The 21,190-nt window shown below is 50.5% G+C and overlaps 1 protein-coding gene across 2 annotated transcripts in view; it reads left to right on the plus strand.

Annotated features, from left to right (window-relative positions):
- LGR6 (leucine rich repeat containing G protein-coupled receptor 6) overlaps positions 1 to 5,807 on the plus strand; it is a 133,814-nt gene extending 128,007 nt beyond the window's left edge. For both annotated transcript variants that reach the window (XM_051771656.1, XM_051771657.1), the window contains exons 17-18: positions 2,420 to 2,500; positions 3,774 to 5,807. In XM_051771656.1, the coding sequence (XP_051627616.1) occupies positions 2,420 to 2,500; positions 3,774 to 5,011 (1,319 nt within the window). In that variant the 3' untranslated portion in view covers positions 5,012 to 5,807. The remainder of the gene's footprint in view (positions 1 to 2,419; positions 2,501 to 3,773) is intronic.
- Positions 5,808 to 21,190: the final 15,383 nt, after the last annotated feature.

Raw genomic sequence — 21,190 nt, forward strand, 5'->3', positions numbered from 1 at the left:
TCTCCCAACACTGGCTGCAGAGGGAGGGCAGGAAAAGTGCAAATGCTACCATGGGGCACTTCCATCACCCTCCCAGCACCTCCCTTGGGGACCACTGGTTTGAGGGTAGAAAGGGGCAAATTCACTTACAAGCATGTGTTTGCAATAATGGAACAGAGCTTTGGAAAGCGAAAAGAGAGCACACGTGGACAGTTATCCTTGGCAATAAGGACACTGCTTTCCCCAGCCCAGCACCTCCAATAACTTGTAAAGTTACTAAGGAACTTCTGCAACTACCTCGCAAACCGTGGAGGGTCCTTAGAGCTACACTTTTCTTGCTTCTGTCATTTCAGAAGGCTACTCGAGTCCCAAAAAAGCACCTACCGAGGCCCCTTCTCCAGCAATTCTTCTCCTCTTCCTCCCACTTTGCTTTTGGTACAGCCACTTTGTTTTCCATGGAAAGGGCACTACTGGCAAGGTGGGTTTTTTCCATAAAACTTCAGAAAGTGAAGGTGCCTTAGCAAAATTCAAATAAACAGCAGCTTCTTCCAAACCAATGCAGTCTGCCTTGCTGGGACACAACAGTCATTTTCCTTTCTCCACAGTTCCCAGGCTGGAGAAATACTGGTTTCCAGCAGAGAGGTACATTTTTCACTTTTAATCTTGCTGTGCTGTCTAAGGATTGCTTTGCGATTCCCAAAAGGCTCAGTAGTCCAGGCAAAACAAAGGATCTTCCTTCACTTCATGAAAATGTTTAACCTGGGCTTAAACCCAGCCCTTTGAGGAGAAAAGGGATGGGGCAGGTTACACTTTCCCAAGGGTTGGGTCTCATCAGGGCACAGAAAGTGCAAGTCTGTGTCTGTGTTATTTGGGTATCGTGACTGCACATCACAGCCTCCGCACTGTGGCTGGAAAAGACACTGGAGATTTATAAGACTATAAAATACAAGGATGAAATATTTTTCCATCCCACTGTGAGTGTTTCCTTGCCAGGCTCCAAAGCAGCAGTAATATTTCAACTCTTATACAGACAGATTTTAAAAAATGGCTTTTTTTCCAAAGCTCCCTGAAGACGAGAAAGCCACAAAGCTTGTCAGGAGGCACTAAAGATAGCACGTTATTTGTCATCATTCTTTAATCAAGTAATCCCAGTCACATTCTCAAACACGGGCAGGGAGCAGAGCTCATGAGAGACACCACTTCTAAACAGATTAGACAAGTAAACCCCACTCAGTTCAGCTGCATCTTCAGCACTGTGGAAACTCACCTTCCTGGCCAGTGTCTGAGCTGCCAGGTGCACACCAGCATCAGGCCATTCATCCAAGGGGAAGTTCATCCCACAGCCACAGATCCAGCTCCCTGGCTACCAGGCTGCAGCAAGCAGAAAACCACATCCTTTCCCTTTCCTCCTGCTGGCAGAAAACCCTCCCAAGATCCCCACTGGGAGCTGAAGGCCGTGCTGGTGCCGTGGGTGGGGACAGGGCTGCGGGACAGCAGCTGTCCTCACTGTGTCCCAGTGCTATCAGTCAGCGGGAGTTTGGGAAGAGGAACAAGGAACAAAGCAGAAAATCACATCTGGGATTAGACTGAGAGGATGCCATTTGCCTTGGTGATGTCCTACACTGAAAACGTGGCTGAGGTCTCAGCCCCATTCCCTTCCAGAAGCTTCTCTTTCAGTCAGGGGGTCTCTGCCTGAGCCTCAGTGAGCCCAAGCCTGGCTCAGGGTGCAGCTGCCAGTGCTGGCCCAGGGCTCTTCAGTCTGGCTGCACAAACCCCACGAATGCAGAGGCTGCAGCCACGGGCAACCAGCCTGCCTTCAGCAAATCCTGGGAACTTCCATGACTAAAGCAGGCCGCCACAGTCCCAAGAATTCACACGACATAAAATTAAGCAATAAATGTTGGGTTCCCTTGTATGTTTGCCGCTGAGCTGCTTGGTGGTGGTGGATGCTGATGAAGAATTTGTTCTGCAAGAAGAGGCTAATGGCTCCTCTGAACAAAGCTCCAAAATCCCTGTTGATGAACACACTGGACAAGCCCTGCCCAGAAAGCTCCCATGGAGATGTTGTATTTGAAGGCTTTGTGTTCTGTAACCACATAAGCTAGAGTATTTATTTACTTTTAATAACGCTTGCTGGGAGGAGGGAACCACAGCCACACAGATCTGGGAGCTGGGGCTCTTACACTTCAGATGTTGAGAGCAACCTAAAAACAGAGGGGTTGGCTACACTGCAACCCACCAACGTTTACAAGACCTTCTCCCTCTACAGCAGTGACTGCAGGGGACAAACTGGACACCAGCAGCTACTTTGAACTTGTGGGCTAGGAACTGGCTGGGAAGGTCTGTGTGGAGGACAGGCAGTGGGAAAAGCTCCTGGCCCAGTTAACCCTGAAGGTGCTTGTTCCTCTCTGAGCACCATTTCTTGTTCTTTTCTCCCCAGATGACCTAGATGCAGACGACCTTCAGCTGGACCTTGAGGAATCAAAGCTTCACCCCACTATTCAGTGCACGCCAAGCCCCGGTGAGCAGCCAGGGAAACCCCTTGAACAGAGCTGGGATCCTTTGAGCTTCTCTAAATCCCCAGGATCCCCCACGACCTTTCAGATCAGAAGCCTAGTTAGGCTTTGGCCAAACTGGGGACAGGTGAGGAGCTTCCTTCTCCCAGCTGGATGCAGCTGCCCTCCCTGAGGAGGGGACGAGGTCAGGGTATGCCTGATCAGGAATCCCAGGTGTCACCAGCTCCTCCATCCACTGACCTGCTGCACTCTGGCTCTCCAGAAGTCCCTGCTCCCTTGCATGACTTAGACTTTGTCTCAGCCAGCCCAGAACATTGCATGGCAAGACCTTGTCCTTGATTTCCTGATCATACCTGCAGCACTGCAGACTGTAGGGTACTTTGCTCTGTTTTCCTGAGAAAAGGAGATCAGGGAGATGCTGGACTGCACCCAGTCACGTTCTCCTGACTCCCATCACACACACACCAGTGGGCACATGAGGCTGGGACTCTGATTTTGTCCTTCTGATTTTGTCCCCGTTCATGGTTCAGTGGGGTCCTACACAAGCACAGCTGGAGGCTGGACAGGCCTGGTTCCATCCAGCCAGCTGTGGGACACTGGCAGGGACAGAGTTTTCACCAATTATCCCACTGAGTTTGTTGCAAAAGAGACATGAAGGAACAATAACTGAGGGCATGTCCTGCTGCCTGGGAACAAAGGTGATGGTGCTCTGAGCTTTATCCCCTTTGAGATGAGCAAGATTTCTCCATTTCCTCTAATTTTGTTTGCTCTGCACCACCTAAAACTTCTGCCATCCTGTTTTTGTTTTTGCTGAGCCCCTCACTATAACATCCCAATCCCTCCCAGGCAACCTCACACATCTCCACAGCACTAACTCCCTGATCCCAGGGGGTACATGAGAAGGAGCAGGTAATGGCAGAGGAGCCCAAATGCCAGGCTGACACCAGGAGTGTCGGTGAGTCTGGAGTCATGACCTTTTTTGTGTTTTAGGAGCTCTGATAAGTTCGTGGTTTCTCACATTTCACTTTGACCTCTCCCTGCACCTTGTTTCTGCCCCAGACAAGATCTGAGAGGATGCCAGAGGCTCCCCAGTGTGGGGATGAGAGGGAGAGAGCCAAGAGGCAGCTGCAGAAGAGAGCAGACAATTCTCCTTGCGAGCCCTCAGCACTCGTGGGGCTGGTGGGGCCAGGAGGGGGCTGGGACCTGGCCACCGCCCCGAGCAGCACCACTGGAGCCAAGTGGTGTCTGCTGGGTATAACTTTGGGGTTTGTCTTCCAGGTCCCTTCAAGCCTTGTGATCACCTGTTTGAGAGCTGGATCATCCGCCTGGGAGTTTGGGTCATCGTCCTGGTCTCAGTGCTCTGCAACGGCCTGGTCATTCTGGCTGTCTTTGCCTCCCCCAGCTACCTCTCTCCCGTTAAGTTCGTCATTGGCTCCATAGCTGGGGCCAACATGCTGACCGGCGTCTCCTGCAGCATGATGGCCCTCGTTGACGCCCTCACCTACGGCCACTTCGCCAAGTACGGCGCCAGATGGGAGACGGGCGCGGGCTGCAGGGTGACGGGGTTCCTGTCCGTGTTTGCCTCCCAGGCTGCCATCTTCCTGCTGACCTTGGCTGCTGTGCACTGCAGCATCTCAGCCTCCTGCGTGCGGGGCTACGGAAAATCACCCTCCCTAGGCAAGGTCAAGGCTGCTGCCTGTTGCTGCCTGTTTCTGTCCGCTGTGGCTGCCGTTCTGCCTCTCTTCTCCATTGGAGAATATGGAGCGTCCCCTCTCTGCCTCCCACATCCCATGCCAGATGGGAAACCTGCCACCCTGGGCTTCACTGTGGCCTTGGTGATGACAAACATGCTCTGCTTCCTGACTATCACCGGCACCTACATCCGACTCTACTGCAACCTGCTGAAGGGGGAGTTCAGCGCTGTCTGGGACTGCGCCATGGTTAAGCATGTGGCCTGGCTGATCTTCACCAACTGCCTCCTCTACTGCCCAGTGGCCTTCCTCACCTTATCCTCTACCCTCAACCTCTTCCTTATCACCCCAGAGGTCATCAAATCCGTCCTTCTTGTGGTCCTGCCCCTGCCTGCCTGCCTCAACCCCTTGCTCTACCTGCTCTTCAACCCCCACTTCAGAGATGACTTCCGCCTGCTGAGGCAGAAGGGGCAGGACAAGGGGAGCTTCCCCCAGTCCTGCGGGGCTGATGACATGGAGAAAAGTTCCTATGACTCCACACAGGCTCTGGTGAGCTTTTCTGACATCGACCACATGTTTGAGACACCTGATTCCCTGGGAGTGCGCCCCATCCTTGACAGCTACAGCTTCCCCTCCATGACGCTCATCCCCTGCCAGCAAAGAGTGGGCACCAGGGGGAAGGAGAGGGGCTTCTCTGAGCGTTGTCCCTGCCTCAATGACAGTGAGGTACTGATCACTTCAGAGAGCCGAGACCCATCCAGCAGCAGCCTCCGGATAACCTTCTTCCCCTCCCCGCCCACAACACCCTACACGTCTCACTTATAACCCTCCTGGGCGCAGCCGTGCGGAACAGCCCCACAGCCCACGCCGAGGGCCAGCCCCAGCGCCGGGGAGCCAGCGAGGTGACACAGGCTGCCCCCTGTAAAGTACCAGTACAACCTGTCTACCCTCAACCCCGTCATACCTGCCTGGGCAACAGGCACCACTCTGCCAGCTGCCCCTCGCTTGGAAGGGCTCTGACTGAGCTCCAGACACTCAGGGCTGCCCATGGGAGGAGATAACCCCTGCCTGGGTCACTCCTGCTGGGAACCACCTGGGAGAGAGCCCCACCAGCTCAGGAAGTGGGTTAGGGAGACCCCCCCTCCTCCTCCTCGTCCTGCAGCATCGCCAGCCAGGAGGAGTGAAGCCAAGTGTGTCTTCTGAGGCAGAGACATCTTAGCAAAAACCATTGCTCTGTGGCAACACATGGAAATGTCCGACTGCGGTGACATGGCCACCCACAGGGACCTCAGACCTTGTCCTCCAGGGTTCTCTGCAGGTCCCACACACCCCTGGAAATGGGCTGGTGTCTGCCCCATGCCATCAACTGGAAGAGCAGAAGTGGGTTAAAAGCAGCATATCCATGTGTGCACTTAAGGTTTGGACTGCCTCTATTTTTGGGAGTCTCCACTCATTCACTGGGAGCCTTATGGGTTGGGCAGGACCCTCACTTGCAGCAGATACCAGGAGCTGGGGATGCTCAGCCCATCTTTCAATCTGACCCACAGTGTCTCACAAGGGGTCTCTGAAACCCACAGCAGCCAAACCCAAACAGTTTCCCGGAAAAACCCACATGCTGTGCCTGAGGCACCCTGGGGCACACCGGGCTCCCTCTGTCCCCGCTTCACACACCACAGCACAGCTGGGGGGGCACTCCTGTCTGTAGTCACCTGGTTCCTGCTCAGGTGTGGTGAAAATGGGGTCTGGCTCCTTCACTGCCCCCAGACCTCCTTTCTGGAAGAGGCTGCTGGTTCTGGATACATGTCCCAGACACAGCACAGCTGTTCCGGGGACTGCACTTGCCTTCTCCTATTTTAAGGGCAGGCAGCTTGTGTAGAAGGAGGGAACAGAAATCAGCATTGTGGGATGATGGCATCAGGAGGACATAGGCCATTGGGAACAGCCTCAAATTCACTCCCTGCAGCTCAGGGATCTCCCAGATCCATCCTCTCCATCACAAACCCTCCCAGTGCCACCCGGTGCAGCAGGGAGCCCCACGGTCAGAGCTCAGGCCCTGGGCAAAGCTTTGGTTCTGCTGACGTTACTGCAGCTGTTTGTCACTCGTTCTTGTGAGATAATAAATGAGCCTCGTTGCTGACCAGTGGCTGGTTTCTGTCCTCTTGCATTTGAGGAGCACCTTGGTGGTTCTCTGGGCAGCTGCCTCTCCCAGCCCAGCTGGGCTGCCGTGCCTCGGGTGCTGTCTGGGTGCATTCCCTGAGTGAGGGCAGGGAAATTGCCTTGTGTCCACATGAGCTAGCACCATCCTCCCCCCCCTTCTTCTCCAGAGGGAAGAGCCAAATCACCCACCTTTATGCAACAGAACTGCACCAGCAGGGTCCTTCTCCAGATCCTGTGGACCAGAGCTACCTGCTGTACCCCATGATCTGCTGCTCAGGGGGTTGAGTTCATGAGCAGGACAGAGTCTGCTGCATGAAAGTTTAAGGACATCATATAACAGGGTCTCCCATGCAAAGCCACACTACCCAGACAGAGCCTGGCTCTGCTTCCCTCCTCTGCAGATGAGCCATGTAGTCTTTTCTCAAGAAGAAAAACTTGAGAGATCAGCAGAAAATCAGAGGAAAGGGATCCAAGGATTAGAGAAGAGGGTGGGAACCCCAAATGTAGTGACAAAATCCAAAGCTTTGCTATGGTCTTTAGGTGGGAATTGTGAAAAACATGGCCTGTTGTGAGACTTGAATCCTGATCCAGACTTGTAATATGCTACAGATGCTCAAAATCCGTTCTCATTAAAAACAGTGAGCCATTTTCTTCCATGTTCTTAGGGCTGCTCATGTGCACAGGACTGGGAAAGACTCATCCTAGGTCAATTCTCTTCTGAATGTTCCTTCAGAAGTGGGATCAGCCTGTTGGAGCAAGTCCAGGGGAGGGCTTCCAAGTTCATTAGAGAGATGGAGCACCTCTCCTGCAGGGAAAGGCTGAGACAACTGGGACTGTTCAGCCTGGAGAAGAGAAGGCTCCAGGGTGACTTAATTGAGGCCTTTCAGTACCTGAAGGGGCCTGGAGTGACAGGACAAGGGGGAATGGCTTCACACTGCCAAAGAGTAGATTTGATTAGATATTGGGGAAAAATTCTTCCCTGTGAGGGTGGGGAGGCCCTGGCACAGGTTGCCCAGAGAAGTGTGGCTGCCCATCCCTGGAAGTGTCCAAGGCCAGGTTGGACAGGGCTTGGAGCAACCTGGAATAGTGGAAGTTGTCCCTCCCTGTGGCAGGGGGTGGAATGAGATGAGCTTTAAGGTCCCTTCCAACCCAGGCCATTCTATGATTCTGTGATCCCCAGCATAAACCTGAATTCCCTAGCACATATCCTTACTCCATAAGGAAACCTCTAATTAGAAGAGACTCTAAAATAAACCCCACTGTCATTGACACAAGTCACAGTCCCCTGCTTAACTGAGCACAAGCTTGTCAGGGAGCAGGAATGAAACTTGTTCCCTCTGCTCCCCCAAGGCCACAGGAGCCCATCGGAGACCATTTAGAGCAAACACACCCTGAAGCCCTCTCTGAGATGTATTCCATGCAGGATTACTCAGGGGAAAGGAGGGAGCATAAACACAGAGCATGTTCTGTGCTCACCAAAGAGGTGCCTGAGAAACAGTAAAAGTTTATGGAACTGTAGAGGTGCAGGAAACAGAAACCAGCATCCTCCCATTGCCGCTGCAGGCCATAAATCCAAAGTACAAACTCTCTGGCAAATGTTCATTAAAGTGCCTTTCACCACATCTCTAACAGTGAACACATGGCTTTCCACCCTACCAAACACTAAATTCAATAATTATTAAAATAAAAAAGAAAAAGCAAACCTACACCACTCCATCTCCCTTCTTAGCAGGTGGTTCTGCCCATACTGGTGCCAGGCTTCCCACCTTCAGGCAAGCAGGAGTCAAACTGTGTTACCCACTTCTGATCACCAAGGGAAGTGTGAAACAACCTCAGCAGGCCCAGAACAGAGAGAAGTTCTCGTTCCCCATCCTCCACCAGCAAGAATTCATGAGGCTGCTCTTCTGCCTCCTAGACTGAGCTTTAGCTGCCTGGATACCTCCCTTCCATATGATCCTCTTCAAGGCCACCAGATGTTAGCATGAGCCTCCCAAAAGCAACTAGATGTCCTTGAGGCATTGTGAGCCTTTTCACTGGAGACAGGGCTCCCTTGGATTCCAACCTTTGGAAGGGGATGTGTGCCAAAAAGGGAGGGAGAGAGAAGTTTATGAACGGGCCCCTCCCTGTAGCAGGATTGCTCCCGGTTGGAAGAGGTCTGGCTGCCAAAGAGCCCCAGGCAGCAGCCAGTGAGCTGCACGTCATGGTTGGACAAGTTGGCTGTGACCAGTAGGTTAGAGAGGGCGTTCTCCCCCTCTGCTCTGCTCTTGTGAGACCTCACCTGCAGTGCTGCCTCCAGTTCTCAGGCCACCAACACAAGACAGATGTGGACCTGTCCAGAGCAGGCCACTAAGTTGATCACAGGACTGGAGCCCCTCTGCTATTGAGACAGGCTGGGAGAGCTGGGAAGTGTTCAGCCTGGAGAAGGAAAGACTCCAGGAAGACCTTAGAGCCCCTTCCAGTGCCTAAAGGGGCTCCAAGAGAGCTGGAGAAGGACTTTGGACAAGGGCCTGGAGTGACAGGACAAGGGGGAATGGCTTCCCACTGCCAAAGAGTAGATTTGATTAGATATTGGGGAAAAATTCTTCCCTGTGAGGGTGGGGAGGCCCTGGCACAGGTTGCCCAGAGAAGCTGTGGCTGCCCCATCCCTGGAAGTGTCCAAGGCCAGGTTGGATGGGGCTTGGAGCAGCCTGGGATAGTGAAAGGGGTCCCTGCCCATGGCAGGGACTGGAACAAGATGAACTTTAATGTCCCTTCTGGCCCAAATTGTTCAGCTTCTATGGTTTTTAAGTGAAGCTGGGTTGGGAGTCCCAGTGCAATAAGGTCACAGTTCTGAGCTGATGGGCACACACTGCAACAGTCTGAGTGAGCAACAGGCACAGGAGTGGTGGGACACGTTGAAAGGGAGGAGGATGAGGCCACACTGCCTTGTGGGCTGCATTTTGGCTGAGGAGGCTTATTGGAGACAGAGGCCTTGGGGGTGGCTGGGTGACAGGCAGAGCTGCTCTGGAAGCCATTGTCAGGGCTGGGCACCTTTGAGGTTTCCCCTGCACGTCAGCAAGGCACTGCCAGGACACCCTGAAGGGCAGAGATGGCATGTTTCAGGAGGATGTTGGCCCTGAGGGACCCGGAAGCATTGTCTAACAGGACAATGTGGAGGCAGTTTGTAGGCACACTCAAATGTCCATTTTTCACTCATTCAGCCCTCCTGGCTGTAGATGTGCAGCTCCTCTGAAACAAAGCCAGTGGAACAAGCACCCTACAGTGTTGTTTTTTCAATCTTATTGTGTTTTCCACCAACATTGTGATTTCTGGAAGACTGGGCCATGATTGGGAATGCTTGGGATGGCAGCACTGCCAAGGAGCAAACCGTGCATGGGATGGCAATATCTGGTACCAGCCTCCTTGGAGGCCAAAGGAAAACACATTTTGGAGGATGAAAACCCATCTTTGAGACTGGGATGGACCACACATCAGGTCTGGCAGGTGACCTCAGCAGTTTTCACATTTTCAGGAAATCTCTTCCAAGCACACCCCAAGAACCATTACTGTCCCAGACATGAATGGGAACTTCCAGACTCTCTCATTCACAACAGGTTTGCTGGTTTGGACTCCTGGAAGCAAAACTGAGGCACTTCATCTTAGCTTTTTGTCTGTGAATATTTTGTTAGCTGTAATTCCTGCTGAGATCTTTTCCCTACCATCCAGACCCAATGTTTCTCCATATGGCCACAGTGCTTCCAGACCTGAATCCCCATACACTGCTTCCTTCCATCACAGGAAGGGGGTGCTGGTTGGTGTAGTCCAGAGCAGGAGTATCAAGAGGACCAAATGTATTGGCCTTTGTTCTCCAAGTGAAAGACTGTGATCTTCAATCTCCACTGCCCATGGTGGAGGTTTCCCTTGTATCTGCTGCATTCCATGGTCTCTGTCAGAGTTTCCAGGTGGAACAGTAAACAGTGGGCAAACTGGTACAGAAAAAGGTGAGAACTGATGGATCACAGAATCACAGAAGATGCCAAATTGGAAGGGACCCACAAGGATCATCGAGTCCAGCTCCTGGCCCTGCACAGGCCCATCCCCAAGAGTCACACCATGTGCCTGAGAGGATCATCCAAACACTCCCTGAGCTCTGGCAGCCTTGGTGCTGTGCCCACTGCCGTGGGGAGCCTGTTCAGTGACCGGCCACCCTCTGGGGGAAGAACCTTTTTCTAATCTCCAACTTAAACCTCCCCTGACACAACTTCAGGCCCATTGCCTTGGCTTCTGTCACTGGTCTCCACAGAGAAGAGATCAGGGCCTGCCCCCCTTCTTCCCCTCACAAGGCAGTTGTAGATGACCTCACAGAGTCCTCAGCTCCAAGAGACATTGGGTTGGACCCCAAAGAGAGCAGGGAGCCAGGGCAGAGCAGGGAGCATCCACCTCATGGCATCCTGTGCTGGGTAAGGCCGTGCTGCCTCATGCAGCCAAGAGCTGGCTGTCCTCAGAGCCTTCAGGTATGAGCATGGTGACTGGGGATCCCAGGAATAAAGCCACAGATCCATCTGAAATGTGCCTTGCTTCCACCTGGGTGCTTCCCATGCCCAGAGGAGGGAGAGGAACCACTTTGAAAGGTGATAGACATGGTGCAGAGGAGGCAGAACTGCAAGGGGCTGAAGAGTTAACAGTTTGTTCTCATTTCTCTGGCCAGTACACTTTCCTCCTATTCTGGGAAGTATTCTGTTGGGAAGCAGAAGTTTTCTGGGAAATATCCTGCTCAGAGATTTCTTAAACCCTGGATGAAAGTGAAGTATGTGCAAAATCTCTCCAGCTATGTTCCCAGGTACACAGCAAAGTCCAGATCTTGCATCTTCTCTTCAGATGTATCGAGGATGTCATTGTACACACAACTGTCAAGCTGATCCTTGGGAAAAATCACAAGAAAAGCTGAGTGAAAAGCTAACCTGGAAAACAGGAAAAAGCTCCAGCTTCCTGAATGGCTCAAAACTGGAGTAGCTTCCCTGCAATTTGTGAGGAAGAAGAATCCCACTCAAATACTGGTCAGTGATAAACAGAGTTAAACACCTTGACCACTTCTGTGGCACCTCCCCTGATACATTATTAATTAGAATGTTTGAACTCCAAAGTGGGAAAGAAGACATGCTGTAGACAGAACCTTTTGGTGACTAAAACATGGAGAGTAAAAGGACACCTTTTCACCACTAAAAAATCAAACCTGCTCTTTCATTACTCAGTGCAGTTTCCATCACCCAAAAGTAAAAGGGCAGAATGCCAAGCTGCCAAAGTACTTCAACAATGTTAAGGAACTGTTCATTCATTTATGACTATCATCACACAGGGACTGCGAACATCAGGACAGTCAGAATCCATTTTTTATTTATTCCTTTTCAAAGTGTTCTGAAAGAAAAAGCAAAATAAAGAGCAGGACCCGCCAGGGGACATGGGAGATGCCGTCATCACAAGGAACACAGCTCTGTGTTTCAAAGTAATGAGTGACACCACATCAACAACAACCTAAACCCAGAGGAGACTGGCCAACCAGTCACATCACACAGACATATTCTAAGATCTTTTTCTTTACACCGATTAGCTGATTTCCTAAAGCATAAATCAAGTTGACAGCAAAGCCATCTACAAACTAATCTCACATTTTCTCCTACTCCTGATGACAGCATTTTCTTTGCTTAGGGAGAGTCTATATTCTTTGGGGTATTGTCTCCCTTCCTTGTCCAGCACTCTGGGACAGCCTTAGAGACAAAGAAAACTTTCAGCCTGTAGAACATGACCCATGGTCCTGATTCTTCCATTGTCCAACACACTCCCAGCCTCCAGTACAGTTTTCCCAGCACACTGTGAGGCACAGGAAGGAAGCAGAGGGAGAGGCACAGTTGGTCTCATCCAAACATACAGTTGACCACAAACACTGGAAATAATAATAATAATAATAACAATAATAATAATAATAATAATAATAATAATAATGGGGAGTTTACACTTACTGCTATGACTTTCACAGCCAAGATGTAGGAGAAAGCAAAGGACCAGGAATGTTGTGAGTAGCGGCAAAAACGGACTCCTCCTCTTAAAAACATCATTCTATATCCATGTTTGTACCATGGTGTGTGGGAAGAGCTGATCCTGAGTTGCTGCCAGTTCAGGGATAAAATCCAGCAGCTGCTCCACACCACCTAGGAATGGTTTGAGGTTAATTCTCAACAACAACAACAACAAAAGGTCACTTTCTTTATGGGTGATTTCCTGGACCAGGAGAGGAGCAGAGGATGGAGCCAGATGAGGCATTTTGGTGGCAATGACAACTTTTCCTAATATCATCTGTTCAGGAAACTACAGCCTTCAGCAACACAGCTAAAGTGACCCTGATCCTCAAGGAAAAAGCAGATGGTAAGCTGGGTCCCAATTTGCCATTGAGGTTCAAGGGGTGCCCAGAGGGAGCCCAGCCCTACACAGCTGGGCTCTTCCTCCCCTTTGCTGTGCTGCCCCACAGAGCCAATTAACAAACAGAAAAACAATTGCACCAAAAAATCTGCAGTGCTTTTAGCTCCAAGCCCTCAGGAAAAAAAGCCTTTTATGCTTTTAATTTTCTGTTTTTCTCCTGCAATTTTGCCAATTTAATCAATCAATTAAAATAACTGGATTATTTTCCTCTCCCAACCCCTCTAATCCACCTCTTCTCTTCCTTCTTCTCCCACTCTCACATTTAGATCTTAATTTCCTTCTCCCCTCCTCTGTTTTCTTTTTTTTATACTTCTGGTTTGGAAAAGTTCCACAGCTGGAGTTTCACATTTCCTTTTGTCACCACATTGAAGACATTTGAGGAGCACAGTGAGGGGAATGTCACAATGGACACACACATGTTCAGTTACATTAGGGGCAAAGGAAAAAGAGACAAAAAGGCAAAGCAGGTTCCAGTCCAGTTTCCATGGCTTGGCTGGCCTTATTTGCCTTGCTGTGACTGCCTGGCTGTTCAAATTCTCCATCCATCCCCATCTTTCCGTCTTTGCTGCACCACTTCTTCCTCTTGCTTCACAGTCTTGTTTCTGTGAGTCCATTTCTGTTACAGACACCCCTCATCACCCCGCGCAGAATAAAATCACTTATAAGAGAAATAAAACTGCACCACAGATCTGAAGGTGTCAGGTGTGAGCCAAGTGAGCAAAGCTTTGAAGAGTCCAATTCTCTCTTTTAACAAGTGCTGGGGGCTCACTTCAAGAAAGACATTGAAGTGCTGGAGCACCAGGGGAGGTTCAGGTTGGACATCAGGAAGAATTTCTTCACTGAAAGGGTTTTAAGGCATTGGAAGGGGCTGCCCAGGGCAGTGGTGGAGTCCCCACCCCTGAAGGTGTTCAAGGAACGACTGGATGTGGCATCAGTGCTCTGGTCTAGTTGTCAAGGTGGGGCTCAGTCACAGGTTGGACTCAATGGTCTTGAAGTTCTTTTCCAACCTAATCGATTCCGTGATTCTGTGAATAAGGAACATCCCAGAGCCCCAGAGGCTTGTGGGGGATGAGAGGTTTGACCTGACTGCAAGGCCTGTCCTGCTAGAGCCTTTCTGAGACATGAAGCATTAGTGGAATAGGCTGAGGAGATCTGTGCCATGACAGCCAGGCTGAAGCCCTGCACACTCTGCAGAGAGAGCACAAGCAGTGGTGGGGATGCACTGACAAGGCTGCACCTAGGCCAGTGTGAAGGAAATGGCAATTCCCAGGGGAGCACATGCCCATCACACAGAGGTTGGGCCTGTTAAGGAAACTTCCCTGTCTGCCCATCCAGGAGCCACTCTGGAAGTCACTCTCCCACCATCTGAGCTGTGACCAAGGTCCCTGCGCAGCTGCTCCCCCCCACACTGACACAGTCAGACCAGGTTTCCTCACCTGCTTGGCCACAGGTTTCCCATAGCAGAGCCTCAGACCTCCAGAGCCTTAAAATAATTTAATCATGGTGCAATAACTAAATAAAAAAGTAAGAGCTCGAGCTGGTGCATCTGAGGAGGAACCCGAACAAAGGAACCCCTGGGCTTTTATCACCTCACAGTCTAAGGGTGGGAAACTCTGGGGGTCATTGGCTCCTGCTGTGTCTCTGAGTGATGGGTCCCCTTGCTGGGCCACAGGTCCCCGGACCTTTGTGATGCAAAGGGTCAGCAGTTCACAGCCTCCTTTCCCCTGTTCACCAGAGCTCAACCTGCCGCTCTCACTGCACATGGACCCCAAGCCACCAGCACTGAATGGATTCTTTAACAGGCCAACCCTGTCACTGCAGTGCTGGCTGTTCCTGTGGCTGAAGTGGAGCACTGGTCCTTTGGATTTTACTCCTATGCCACAGCAGGAGCCCTCACCTGCCCTCCAGATCTCCACAGAACAAGCGCATTGAGCTCAGGATATTTGGAGAGCCCCTTCTCCTGCAGGTTTATCTGAAAATCCCAGTCTTCAAACAACAAAGCAGAACACACAGTCAAGAAGCCACAGTCAGACACTGCACATGCTGCACCACCACCTTCCTTGTCCTCCATGTGAGCAAGAAACACCAAAAAGGTTTTGCATCAGAGAAGTTGTACCACACAGGCCGTTCTGTATCTCCTCAGGCAGCTGCAGATACCTTTAGCAGTTGGTATAAGGAGAGGGGGCAGAGAGAAAAGCATGGAATCATGGAATGGTTTGTGCTGGAAGAGACCTTAAAAATCATCTACACAGAAGTCTGGAGAGGCATGTCACAGGAAGAGGTGCTGCAGAAGCAGACCCCTTGAGGTCTGTGTTCTGGATCACAAGTAACAGATGCTAAATCCCCCACCCCAGGTCACTCACAGAACCTTTCCCCTCTCTACACAGCAGCTCTGGCAAGAGGTATTTCCTTCTCTAACTTAACTGAAGCCTCTTACTTACCTTCCTCAAACACCTGCCCCTGGCTTCTGACATTTCACTTCCACAGGGATCTTTTCTCCAACTCTTAGCAGCAGCTTCCTCCCCCTGAAATACCTGCTCTGCCATTGCCTCAGCTGTGATCAGGAATACAGACACATCCTGGAAGTCCTTTTTGTCCTTCCTAGCAGTCCCTAATGACTGCTGTTAACAAAGCCTAGGGGAGCTTATAGTGAAGTTAATTTTATCAACCAAGTGAAAGAGAAAAAAATCAGCATATAAAGTCCTTCATCCTAAACTGAGGGTCTGAGTTCCAAACACCATGTCCAGGGAACCAGCTCTCACCTCTTAATGCCTCCCACATGCTCAAAACGACAGCAGAAATTGCAGCTGCCTCACCATGTGCACACCATAGGGTGAGATGCCATTCACCTTCCAGAAACAAATCCTTCCAAGCTGAAAATGCCTTTTTTTTCAAATGACAGTTTTGCTCCAATGAAAACTTCTTAAAAGGGGGAAAAAAAACCCCAGAATCTACCAGAAGTTAGAGCTCACTAGAAACAGAACAAAGAGGGTTAACTAATGGTTCTGAGCTGGATGGGATTCATCCTGCCAGCCTTAGTGAGTCTGGGCTGTTCCAGTGCAGGCTGTAGAGTTTCTAGATTTGAAAGGGAAAGAAAAAAAGAAATTGGACCTTGGCTAACTCAAGGTGCCCAGGTAGAAGAGGCTGGACACACACACTGTTCCCAACAGGCTTGGGGCAATGACTCTCTGTCTTCTCCAGCGTGGTTCTGCCTCTCTCCAACCAGAAAACCTTCAAACTGCCCCACAGGCCCACTGCTGTCGAGTCCTGTGCCCCAGACTGTCCATCCCATACTTCTTGTGTCAGCACAGTGGATATGACAGCAAAACACACTGTATGACCCTTCCCAGGTTACACTGACATCCTCTATGGGTCACTTGGTTGTGAGTGAAATGGAAGGTCTTGATCTGGGTGAAAACCCACTCCATAAGGGTGAAGGGGAGGCAGAGACATGGTGGGTCCCACAGTTACTTCCTCACAAGATATCAGGGACATGGTCTCCCTTTGGTGCACAATCACCACGAGTGCAGAGGTGAGTAGATGTCCCTAAGGTACATGGCCATTGGGAGCACAGTCAGTTAAAGTGATAAGAGACTGATCCCAGTGGCAGCAGCTCCAGCCACTGGTCCCTGTGGCAGCCAGCAGGTGGCTTCTGCAGAGAGCAACACAGCCCCATGCCAGGGCCTGGGCACAGGAACAATTCCCAGATCCTGCTCAGTGTTGTACTGGACACAACATACTCATGTTTCAGCCCAGAAACCCTCCATGTCTGGGGCTGCATCAAACGAGCTGTGGGCAGCATCTGAGGGGGGGATTCTGTCCCTCTGCTCTGCTCAGGTGAGACCTCACCTGCGTCAGGCAGTGCTGCCTCCAGCTCTGAGGTCCTCAGTACAGGAAGAACATGGACCTGCTGGAGCAATTCCAGAGGAGGCCAAGGAGATGCTCTGAGGGCTGGAGCCCCTCTGCTCTGGAGTCAGGCTGGGAGAGTTTGGGCTGTTCAGCCTGCAGAAGGGAAGACTCCAGGGAGACCTTAGAGCCCCTTCCAGTGCCTAAAGGGGCTCCAGGAGAGCTGGAGAGGGACTTTGGACAAGGGACGGAATGACAGGACAAGAGGGAATGGCTTCCCACTGCCAGAGGGCAGGGTTGGATGGGATTTTGGGGAGAAATTCTTCCCTGTGAGGGTGGGGAGGCCCTGGCACAGGTTGCCCAGAGAAGCTGTGGCTGCCCCATCCGTGGATGTGTTCAAGGCCAGGTTGGACAGGGCTTGGAGCAACCTGGGCTAGAGGAAGGTATCCCTACCCGTGATAAAGGTGTAGAACAAGATGTTCTTTAAGGTCCCTTCCAACCCAGGCCATTCTGTGGTTCTGATACTCAAATACTGCCCTGGGAAGCTTAGAGGGACCATTCATTATATTCTGTTTGGAGGTGTCAGAGGAAACCCCAGGGGTCTTTCCAGCCACTGTCACACACACACACACACACAGAGTTTATGCAGTTCTTACAACACCGGGGCTGGGAAGAGCCTTTCCCTGTGGCGCTGCAGGAGCAGCCTCAGAGCTCCCCTGCCCTCGCGTGGCGCTCGGGCACTGCTGCAGCTCTGCTGTGGCTGAGCCACATCCCAGACACGTGTCACTGCAGCGCCCTCAGCAGAGGCTGGGCAAGATGCTGTGCTCCTTCGGGCCATTCCGATTGTGCCTGACAGATCCGATCCAGCGAACACCCACATCACCCCCACAGACACGGGCCATCCTGGAGGGCAGTTCATCCTCGGAGGCTGTTTTAAGCGCTTCCCAGATCACCCTTGTGAGACATCTCTTACAATATTACTGAAGACATCCCCTAAATCCAGAACCTCGATCTGACTCTAAGCCCTCACCTAAAGGACAGAACCAATAAGAATTCGAAAAATTATCCCAAGTCCCAGCCCAGGAACCATTTTGTGACTCCTCTGAAAGCTGGAAAAAATCCTGGACTACAGACCCAGCACACCAGAAACCACAGCCAAAGGCAGTTATGAAAATATATAGATCTAAGGCCCCAGCAAAGCAATTTATCAAAAGTCTCAGTGACCCCATTGAAGAGACATTTAGAAAACGCCCTTAGGGCATCACTGATGAAACAATTGTGAAAATCATCAAGGCAGTTGTAAAGAGTCAAACCATATGGATTTAGTGGGAACATCTCGGTGATTCTAAAATTGCCCCAAATAACACTGCATAGAAGCCATTTTGGAAGTGATCTGTAATGTCAAAGCATAGCAATAAACACCCCATTAAAAGGACCATAAAAACAAAACCAACCAAAAAATCCCACAAAGCATCCAGTATTAAAAATCTTTTGTGTGATTTTTGGAAGTATTCTCATGGGGGCCTTTTGAAGGGATTTGTACAATGATCCTTCCATTTTTTATGGTTCTACTTACAATGGCTCCCCTGTGGGAATTTGGGCTTACTCTTGATAGCTCCTTGGCAGTATTTTTGGTCTCCTCAGTGTGTTTTCACAATAGCTCCATAATGGAGGAGGGGTATTTTTACAAGAGGCATTTCTTAGATTTTTTGGAGACAGTTTACATAATGGTTATGTAATGGTGTCTTGGGGGAGGATCAGAGATGTGATTTAAAGTGTCTCAGTGATGTTGGACTTGCGAGTATTTTCCCTGTTAAGTCTCATTCATGGGACCCATTTTATGCCATAAAGAACAAAGAGGAGACAATGGTAATCACAGGGTTCCCACTCTGACTCCAGTTGCAGGGAAGGGTACAACAGCCACATTGCAGACAGCTGAAGGTGGCATCACCCCACAGTTCCCAGGGGAACAAACTGAATCTGCCATGAATATTTCCATCCATGACTGCAACAATTCCAAATGGATCACTTGAGATGGTCCATCGGTGATCCAGGGCAATACTGACTCCCCTACAGACAAAATCAGCAAAGGAGGAAGAGTGGGGTGGCCCTGGAAGACTAACAGCCATGAGGAGTCAGGGTTCAGCTGATCACAATCTGGTAAAGCAGCCAAGGCCCTCCAGGTGATGCATCTTGTTACTAAACTGAAACTGCAGCCAGTTTTGTATGGTTGGCCCTTCTAAAAGAAGTGCCCCTGACATGAGAGCCCTGCCCAGAATCATTGCTTCTCTGACCAGAGAAGGCACAGCTGTGAGATGACAGCGTGGGGATATCTGCTCAGGCAGGGGATGTTCTGACTCCCTCCCTGGGCTGCAGGCAGTGACCATCACCTCCAGCAGCATTCCTGCCCCAAACTGAGTCATGTCTCCTTGTCCTCTACCCTCCCTGTTCATGCTGTTGGTGCCCACACACATGGCCACTCCTCCCAGACTTGAGCATGTCCTCATGGATATCTGAAAAGTTCAGATCATGGAAACCACCCAAGCCTTGACAAAGGCCTTATGTCTGGCTAGGAGGAGGCTCCTGTTTGACTCCCAAGTCTAAAGCACTAATAACTTTTAAGACCCATGCCTGAGATTCCTCCTTATCCCCTCACAATCTGTCCTGGCTCTACACTTAGGAAATACCACCAGAGGTTCATTGGAAACTCCCTTCCACAAATTTCACATAGCAGTCACAGAGAAATGCTGCCCTAGATGGACAGCTGCAGTCTTGTTACTCACCTGAGTTGTTGGTGGGTTTTATTGTCATGATTATCATCATCATCAGGTGTCTGCAGCCTTGCCAATAGCCTGGGAAGGGACCTTGTGCTGCTGTATCAGCTGGATGGCTCCCAGTTCTCTTCACAGCTCCAGCAAACCTCTTCCAGCCATGAGAAACAGGGATAAAAGTGCTTCCCTGCAAAGCAGAAAAGCAGGGGGGGATGTTGTGTTTTCTTCACAGATTTTGTAGAGGGGTATTGAACCAGAGAAAGTGGAAAAGGAAGAGTTGAAGGTATTGTGGAATATTTCAGGAGAGCTATGGGTGAACATGAACCACAACTGTGACAGTCACAACCCCTGTACCTCTCAAGGATGGAGCCCAGGCTCGTTCCCTCTTCTACCACTCCCTTGACAATGAGCACAAGTTTCTCACCCAGGTCTCCAGCTGACTTGCTCCACAGTGCAGCCAGACTCTAAACTACCGTGTGAGAAGTGGAGGATCAAAGAGTCTGGGTTCTTCCATGATCACAGCCACAATAATCTTGCCCATCCCAAACTGGTAAACCAGCACTGAAGAAGAATCGGGAGCTGCCTGTTGCTGCTCAGGCTCGAAGGAGAGTCTGAGTGTGCAGACCCTGGCCTGTTTTTCCAGGAATATCAGTTTCTCTGACCTAAGAAATCACATCTTCCTTCTTTTCAACTGAAGAACATCCAGTGGGCAGCTGGACGGGAAGAGAATAAAGGTATTTCTTAATCCAGGGCTTGCAACAGGAGCAGAAATTTTTCAGTAATTGTATTTTTCTCCTGGAAACTGCAGCACAAAGATTGGCAACAGACTCATGTCCTCAGATAAGCAGCTCCATGCAGGAGCTGAAGCCAGGAGGCACTTGGTAGTAGCCTTTGAGTGCCTCTGGCTGCTAGAGGATTATGCTCTAGAGGATGAACATTCTCTAAAGGATATTCCCAAATCCTGTGATGGCTTTTGTCAATTTTGACCTAAGTGACTCACAGTCAACCCAGTTCCAATGTTTCCTCCTCTTCCTTCTCCAAATCATCCCTCCTCCCGTAACACCTGCAAGCATGGAGAACATGTCTGGTGTGAGACCAAAGGGATGAGAGTCCTGAAAAAAAAGGAAACTTCTAAGAACAGAATCTTCAACATAAAATACTTTCTTTGATAATTAACAATAAAACACATCAGTTTTGTGTCTAGAAATACATGAGCCTCCAAAAAACTTTTTATAACTAAAGTATTTAAAATAATTTTTTTTTCATAAATCAGAATTGTTTGTAATGGTCTTGCCTGTATTCAGGCTAAAGCTCTGTCCTGGGCACGTCTGGTTTGTGTTTCCAGAGTTCTTGCACACCTTCATTCCTCTGACAGCACAGAGCACTGCCTGGCTCACGCTGACTCTGGGAGTCCCTGGGGGGTGTGAAGGCAGACAGGCCTGGCCTGGCTCTGTCCTGTCTGTCTCAGATGAACCCTCAGCTATTCCCAAATCCGTCTATCTGTTCCCTGGGGTTGGGCCACTGGGAACCTCATCTCAGTGTACTCAACCTACAGGACCTGCAGACACAGACCCTGTGTATTCATTCGGATTTGCAGAAAACCAGGTTTGCTTGGCAGTGGGAGAGCAGCTTCCCCAGCCTGCCTTGTGCAGGAAATACTGAGCCAGGACACATTGCAGCCTTGGAGAGCCAAGCCAGAGCACCTGCTGGGGAACTGTGCCCCTGATGTCCCAGCACAGGGCTGGGAGAATACTTGAGTCACCAGGAGAGCTGTATT

The sequence above is a fragment of the Manacus candei genome, unplaced genomic scaffold (genome assembly GCF_025592945.1).
Source record: "Manacus candei isolate 608988 ecotype Guabito, Panama unplaced genomic scaffold, ASM2559294v1 h1tg000139l, whole genome shotgun sequence".
Taxonomy (NCBI): domain Eukaryota; kingdom Metazoa; phylum Chordata; class Aves; order Passeriformes; family Pipridae; genus Manacus; species Manacus candei.